We start from the raw sequence: 7,915 nt of genomic DNA on the forward strand, positions 1-7,915 counted from the left end.
AATTTCTTAATAATGTCTCATTGTTAGAATGAGGAATCAAAACTTAAATCGGGAGACTCCTCATAATACTGCTGAAAATTGCCTCATTGTTAGATTAAGGAGATGCAACCTTAATATCGAGTTTTCATATTATTTCTAAAAAACGTCTCACTTTAGAGTTTGAAACATAAACCTTAATTAGGAGACTCCTTATAAAACGTCTTATCGATGATGTCTCATAGTAAAAGTGATATATCTTAACACATTTTATGAGTTGCCTCATAGCGATGCTTATTTAAGTCTTACTGGAAACATGAAACAAAGATTTTTTTTGTGAAGTCTCTTTATAATACTACTGAATAATATCTTACAGTAAGGGCGAGGAACCGAATGCTTTCGTCTCATTATACTGCTGAGAAATGTCTCATTGTCAGTATTGAATCTAAACCTTTTTATCTCTTTGATCCGATGATATTATTCAGTGAAAAGTTACATGTTATATAAGTGTGATGTTATTAATTAATTCATGTTATACAACCTTTTTGACGCCAGCAAATAAGATATGAATGACGTCACACACTTCAAGATTGTAAGCAGAATAATCAAAGATACCGCATTTAATTCATTATTTTAAGAAGAATGTTCATGTAGACTAGGGAATACCATCTCCCTATACTTTTCCTGATACAGTAGATGTTGATATTTTGAAGAAAAAAACAAAGAACCGAAGGATATAGTGTCATGATATTTGACTTACAATTTTGCATCTTCGTGGGAAGGAGCCTGACAATGTTTCAGAGTAAATATGATCTTCACCTACTCTGAAGTTAATAAGAATTAAGACTTATGTTGTCTTTTAAGGTCATAGGTGTTAAATTTGACAAAGATTTAAACGATTTCTCCAGAGGATCCAATAGGCCAAGAGTCACGATATTTTTCTTGTCTTGATTCCTAACGAATAGAGTGGGATATAGTCATATTGATACGTCTGGTCTTTTGTCTCAGCTAATGATAGGCCGTAATGGAGTCTTAGATCAGCATAGAGTAATTCATATTGATATTTTAACTTTTGGGAGATCTGAAATTTTGATTGTTTTAAGCGTGGCGCGCCATCAATCGCCCATCCGGAGTCAACCTTTCCCTTTAAACAACTTCTTCTCAATGACTCAATGATGAAATTTTGCCAGAAACATGCTTGATGGAGATACAGATGTCTCATGTGTCTTATGTGTTACATTCGTCTAGAACATTCTTCTCAATAACCAAGTCAATCTCAATTTGTAAACGACTCATATGGGACCAATTCTAAGGTCAAACGAGCCAAATTCTACAGAATGTTCAAACATCTTCTTATTTAATTATCAGGAACCTAAGATGTTCGTAATTTGACTATTAGCATGCCTTGATAAAGGGCTACCATTTTGCTGAAATCAATTACTTGACATAGCTCTCGTGGTCACAGAGGTCAATGTATTAAAATATTGTATTACGTTTCTCTACAGAACCAAGAACAATGTACTTGATAGTGTTTCACCTGAAGTGTCATTTAATCAGTTTAAACATATTTGATTTTGGGACCTCTTTTATGGTAACTGGTATACGATGATACACAAAGTGAGGTATACGGGCTCGTTTGGTTTCTTGTCTACTCTCCGCAAGGCGTCACTATGAAAATACAAATTGGACTGAGTTCCTTGCCGTAGAATATCTTTTCTCTGCCAGCCTTCGCTTAAAAAATACAAAACGTAGTATAAAGGAGTGCAGCTTTTCGACGAGAAATGATATAGTAGTAAGTAATTCAGTGTACATTATGACTTTCTATGATGTGACCAAATAAAATGATAAAATGACGTCAACGTTTTGTCACACCTGAGTGATTTAAGCAGGTATGCTTTTAATGCATCTGCCACTGAATTAGCGTTTCAATAAGAGACAACAAGGAAATCGCAAACTGTATATAACCCATTTTAATAAGCATGGTAAGCACTTAAGCAAACTTGAAATTAGTACAAAAGAAATAAAATGAGTACGTAATACTCTATCCGAATTTAGAATAGGTCCAAACGTCGAGTCTATTGTTCGGAGTATCGCTCACACGATCTCCCCTTTTCTGGGAGAAAATTAAAAAAATCCAAATGAAGCACCCTCAAATATGTGGGGTTTAAAAAACCAGCGTATATGCAATACAATCGTCATTGTCAAAGAAGACAAGCTTGAGAAAAGGTTTTAGATCCTACTTATACTGCTGCTCCACAAACGGTCAGCTAAAGCTACATACTTCGTATATCCTTAGTGTAATTTGGGGTTCAGCGGTTTTATAATACTGCATCTATTATATTCCAAATTATCACAAACTGTCGAAAAATAACCAGTAGTCCAGGAAACTTAATTTTTGTTAATTTGTTAGTCTTGGATTAATTGCATTTATCCAAAGCAGATTCCACTTCACACGTCTCAAAATTTTGTTTGCATGTTGAAGGTATGCAATCATGTTGATTAATGCAATTTCGATGACTTTTTGCACTTTAACATTTGTCACTAATATACGTCAACGAAACAGCGCTGTTTTATATTATCTTTTTGGAAAATAACACTGTGCTCTCCGCTTCGTCTCTGCGATAAAACACCGTATGTAAAATATATGTTTTTCCCATTTGGATCGCGAAAAAGCGAAGAAATTCTGGTTTGTCGCTGCAACAGAGCGTCATTTTAATGTTGTGTTTTTAACATTTAGCATTCACAAAAGGTCCAATGAAAGCATGGTAAATTTAAAACAAACTGGAAAACCATCCAACTACTGACTTTCCAACAGATAACACCGCTGACCCTGCAACATCTAATAATTTGCCGAAGACATTCTTATCTTCACGTTCGTATTCTTTTCGGACGTTGTTACGCATGTTTTCAGTGTCCTCTCGGTGTTTTCGTTCCATTTCCTCTAATTCGAGTTTTTTCTTACGTTCGAATTTGGCAATTTCAATTTCCCTTTCTTCTATTTCTTTTCTTTTTGCTTCCATTTCCTTTTCCATAATCTCTTTTTTTCGAAGGGTTTCTTCAAGTTCCATGGATGTTTCATAATTGTTTGTTTCCACCGTTAGATTTTTCAGATCCTGTGTATGAATTTCCAGTCTTGTGGCTTCTATTTCTCTTTTCTGTGCTTCAATTGTTTTTTTTTGGGCTTCCATTTCTTTCTCTATCTTCTTCTGTTGCAGCGCTATCTTCTCTTCTCCCTGAAGTTTGATCTCCTTTGCTCTTCGCTGAAATTCTAGTTCTGATCTCTCAAAAACATCATTCGAGAAGTAAGATTTTCCTGTTTCATTAATGATAGTTTGTACCATACTCATCAGTTCGCGTACGTCAAAGTCAGTTTTCTTACCTCTAGGAGAGTTATCAAACGCTAAATATTTGTGACCACATCTCCGTAGAATAATTTTCAGTTCCTCTGGAACCTCGTTGACATACTCTTGAATAGTCACACCGTCGTTTTCTAAATCATCTCTTCGTGTAAATAGTACAATCAGGTACCTGAAGAATTCTTCACCAAAGATTTGGCTGAAGTGGGTGATTGTGTCCTGCTCTTCTGGTGTGATGCGCCCAACTTGTACAACAAGAATAAAGGCGTGTGGTCCGGGAGTGAGAATTGCTATGCATTTAATGATTTCTTTTGCGACAACGTCGTTGGATAATGACGTGTCAAACAGTCCCGGAGTGTCCACTACTACCAACGTCTTGCCAAAGCGCTCTGCTGTATGGAATTCACATCTCTTTGTCACTGACGACCCGGACAGTTTAGACTTAAAGGCTTTCTTACCAAGAATGCTGTTTGCGGTTGCACTTTTACCATTCCCTGTTCGTCCTATCAAAGCTATCCGGTACTCGTGTTCTACTCCGTATGAAGTATTTCGATCTATAGCAAAACAAATACAAGAAACATAAGTGTGTGGAACGTGGGAACAGTGACAAATAGGTTAAACTTGTACAGTTATATCAGCTCCAAGTATTATTGCCTGTATTGTGAGACAACTAAAATTACTACGACAGAATATTGTAAATGCATCAGAAAATGTAATTGAAGTTTCAATGACAGAATATTAAAATACTATGTCTTATCACAATTCATTAAATTATGATATTTCCTTGATGACTCGATTTGACTTTTATCCATATAGATTATCAGTTATAACATTGAGGACCTCTCTCTGTTCCTGTCCTTTTCTTCCTGTCCTTTTCTTCCTGTATGTCTCTCTCTATACATGTATCTCTCTCTCTCTCTCTCTCTCTCTCTCTCTCTCTCTCTCTCTCTCTCTCTCTCTCTCAATTCGAATTCTGTTAACCTTTTAAATAAAATACATACCACTCACAGCCATATTTTTCGTGTCCTTTGTTGTCTACAAACAAAGGGAGATAATTAGATATTATATTAGGCAAGTATGTTATTTAAAATAGACAGATAACTTAGAGTATTCACATGTTGTAAAGTCTGCACAATCAATATTATTTCTTTTCTTATACCTCTGTAAATCTATCCAATTAATGCATGACTACCAACTAATTTATATTATTGAAATAAAATAATAAAACTGTCTGTGATTTTGTGCTTAAATTGTATATACAATATGCATGTACCTTTATTTTCTACTTAGTTAGCAGAGACTTACAACCTATGAAATACTGGAGGAAAATATTATCTGATTTTTGTAAAGTTGTAACAATTTGATGTTGGTTCCTTAACTACTTTTCTTAAGCAATGTTATATATCAGATAAAATGACACTATAGCATAATAGGCATAGAAAAAGATAAAAAAAAAAAACAAGTGCTGAATTATATACCAATGTTATTTAAAACTTAAATAAAACAGTTGATTTTCATTTTTATTAAACATTTAAGGCAAGGATAGATATGAAAATGTCCATGCGTGTTTAAATGGAGAAATAACTCAGGTATTTCAGGTTTAGGAAAAAAATAAAACTAATTGGAAAAACGTGTCATATTGATTGATTCCTGAGAGAATACATGTATATTCTTTTACACAAAAACAAAATGTTGATCTTATTCCAAGTATCCAGTCAGGGCCTAAACTAGGATTTTTTTACGACCTATACTATATTTTCATTTTAAACGCCTTAATTTCTATTCGGCCCTCACTAGTGGAAAGAGTGTCTATGAAAATGCTTATGAGAAACAATATCAGTTGGATATGTTAAACGTTCTTTTGATTTGTATTCCTTTAACAAATCGTGTGTTAGGAAAAAGGTTAATCTGTAATGTCAAGCTAAAACAATGCAAACAGGGTATTTTTTTGTTGTTTTTTTATTATTTATTTGAACTATCAAGAACGGTATTGTTTTGCATGAATCAGTGCTAACTGCCTTCAAACATTAACATCTGGTAAAAAATTGTAGTATACATTAAACTGCTATATATACAGCGGGACTACAATCTGTCTTTAAATTATCATAAAACAGGAAAGCCTTATTAAAGTACCAGTACAATGAACAAACAAAACAATAAATATTTATTCTGAAAAACATAACTTCACGTTACATTATGTAACGATGAATCTTCAAAAATACACCATTTTATTAGAACTTGCAATTGTGTATAGCCCGATGTTCAATCTGCATGTGATCGGATTTACGGAGTTCAAACGGTTAAAGAAGATTTTCTCAAAACTAGCTTAAATTATATTCTAGAATACATGAAAACTATCAAAAAAGAGAAGAGAAGATACCTTTTATATTTTCTAAAACAAATCTTCAACTTAAACAACACCTTATCACGCCAAGCGAACTAAAAAGCGAGGGACAAAACTAAATTTAGCAATGCACTTCTTTCTGTATGCTGTAAGAAAAATTTATATTTTAGCAGTAATTTATAGCAATCTGAAATATGTCACATAGCGCTAAATTAAGTGTTATTTATCATATACTTAATATATATTAATGGCTGATCAATAAATCTCTAATCTGGGAAGAAGTCTAATAAGAAAAAATACTTCGTCACAAATTATTGTTATACACTTTAAAAATGTATATATATCATTGTCAAAATCGACATGAAAACTTTTGTAACTTGGATATAACAAATTGATATACACAAGTAAATAAAACTTACCAAGGCAGCACACAGCTTTTCTGTAACTGCTGGGATATCTCCGAGTAACCAGCTGCAGGTCAACGTCACACCGGGTCGTCTGTATGCACTCTCGAATGTATTCAGATTGTCCGCTTTTTATAAACGACATCCCAGTGATCAAGTGGGTTTTCCCGGTAGTCTCACATTTCACTTCAGAGAAATTTCTTACAGGATGATTTTCATGATTTTTTGTAAACACTCGAACGCTTTTTAAAATATATGGCAACTAAATTCAGTATTTTTCATGCATTTAGGAATTTTGATATTTATCTTCTTTTATATATTTGCTATCTTATTGAACAAAAATGAATAGATTTTGTTGGTTTATGCATCATATTAACAGCTAAGCTCGTTTAAGGACGTGCGTTGTTTATGATATGTATGCATGTGTGCTGAGGACGGCGGTATATTTAAACCCTAAAAACCAGGCTACAGTTGAGTGCAGACGTAGACCCCAGTGCAAAGGTAGATTACAGTTGGTTGCAAGGAATACCTTTGCAGATCCATGAATGATTCGTTCTGACTTGGTAAGGTTCAATGACTTGAAGATATCAAAAGGAAATCACGTTTTCTTACATGCTGTGTCTACCTTGGTTACATTTTGTTATTAAATCTGGAAAATCCGTTATAACTGGAGGAATAACGAATCCTTCCTGGTATTCAGGTCTGCTATATATTCTAGCAAAAAGTTTTAAAACGTATTATAGTTCACGTTCCATATAGCAGTGGGTGGTCTGGTGGCGCAGTGGACAGCACACTTACCTTTCACCAAGGCGGCTGGGGTTTGATTTCCCAATCAAACGTAAAAAGGTATCGGGTCACCTGCCCAACCATGTAGGTTTTATCCGGTACTCCGGTTTCCTCCCACATCAAGACTAAATAATTATGATTAATATAAGTTTGAAATCAAATAAAAAAGGTGTATCTATACATTCCATAGCCTGAATAGGTTTCAGGTCTCCATAAACATTTGCTGAACGGGCAAGATTTGCTAATTCCGTGGCACATCGTCTATCATAAGTCAACCTTACATTTTAATCGATTCCATGCCAAACACGTTTATGGAATTTTGACTTGATATGGCATGAAATATCCCCGAGAAAAGGTGATTAATTGATATATATACGGCATGCGTAGTCCCTCATTGACCTAAGGAAGCATAATGGAACTTGAGTTATTTTTAATGATCTCTTATTCAGAACTGGAAAAGACTTGAGCCTGATTCGGCATTGAAATCGTAATATTCCGATAAAATGGCGATTGAAAAAAGGCTTTTCGTCTTTTCATTTTCCATTTATTGGGTTGTGTGGTACGGTACCTGAGCAGGCCCGGGGCGAAAATAGACCTGTTGTATTCCACAGCATGTTGTAAGTTTCGACTTATCTGGACCCCTTTGAAATCGTTTTATTTTCTTCGGTGTTTTCTTTCCAGAAACCATCCAAGAACAAATAATAATGATAAACTATATTTTCTGAGAGGATAAAACATGTTTATCAAAGCGTATATTCCACAGGTTCCTCTTAGTAAAATATCAGTTAGTAAAATAACATAGCACAATGTCCGGGTCGTCTGTATGCACTCTGGAATGTATTAAGATTGTCTGCTTTTATAGACGACATTCCAGTGTTCAAGTGGGTTTTCCCGGTAGTCTCACATTTCACTTCAGAGAAATTCTTACAGGATGAATGTCTTTATTTGTTCCAAATAAACTAAACTAAACTCAGTATTTTTCATGTATTGAGGAATTTCGATATTCAACTTCTATTATATATTTGCTATCTCATTTAATAAAAATGAAT

General features: G+C 34.3%; 1 protein-coding gene across 1 annotated transcript; it reads right to left on the bottom strand.

Annotated features, from left to right (window-relative positions):
• Nucleotides 1–1,930: 1,930 nt before the first annotated feature.
• On the bottom strand, nt 1,931–6,186 carry LOC110454396 (GTPase IMAP family member 7-like). The gene is made up of 3 exons (XM_021503874.1): nt 6,096–6,186; nt 4,334–4,367; nt 1,931–3,886 (listed from the first exon to the last, which is right to left on the bottom strand). The coding sequence occupies exons 2-3, from the start codon at nt 4,344–4,346 to the stop codon at nt 2,748–2,750; spliced, it is 1,152 nt and encodes a 383-aa protein (XP_021359549.1). The 5' UTR covers nt 4,347–4,367; nt 6,096–6,186; the 3' UTR covers nt 1,931–2,747.
• Nucleotides 6,187–7,915: the final 1,729 nt, after the last annotated feature.

This window comes from Mizuhopecten yessoensis, unplaced genomic scaffold (genome assembly GCF_002113885.1).
Source record: "Mizuhopecten yessoensis strain PY_sf001 unplaced genomic scaffold, ASM211388v2 scaffold7831, whole genome shotgun sequence".
Lineage (NCBI taxonomy): Eukaryota > Metazoa > Mollusca > Bivalvia > Pectinida > Pectinidae > Mizuhopecten > Mizuhopecten yessoensis.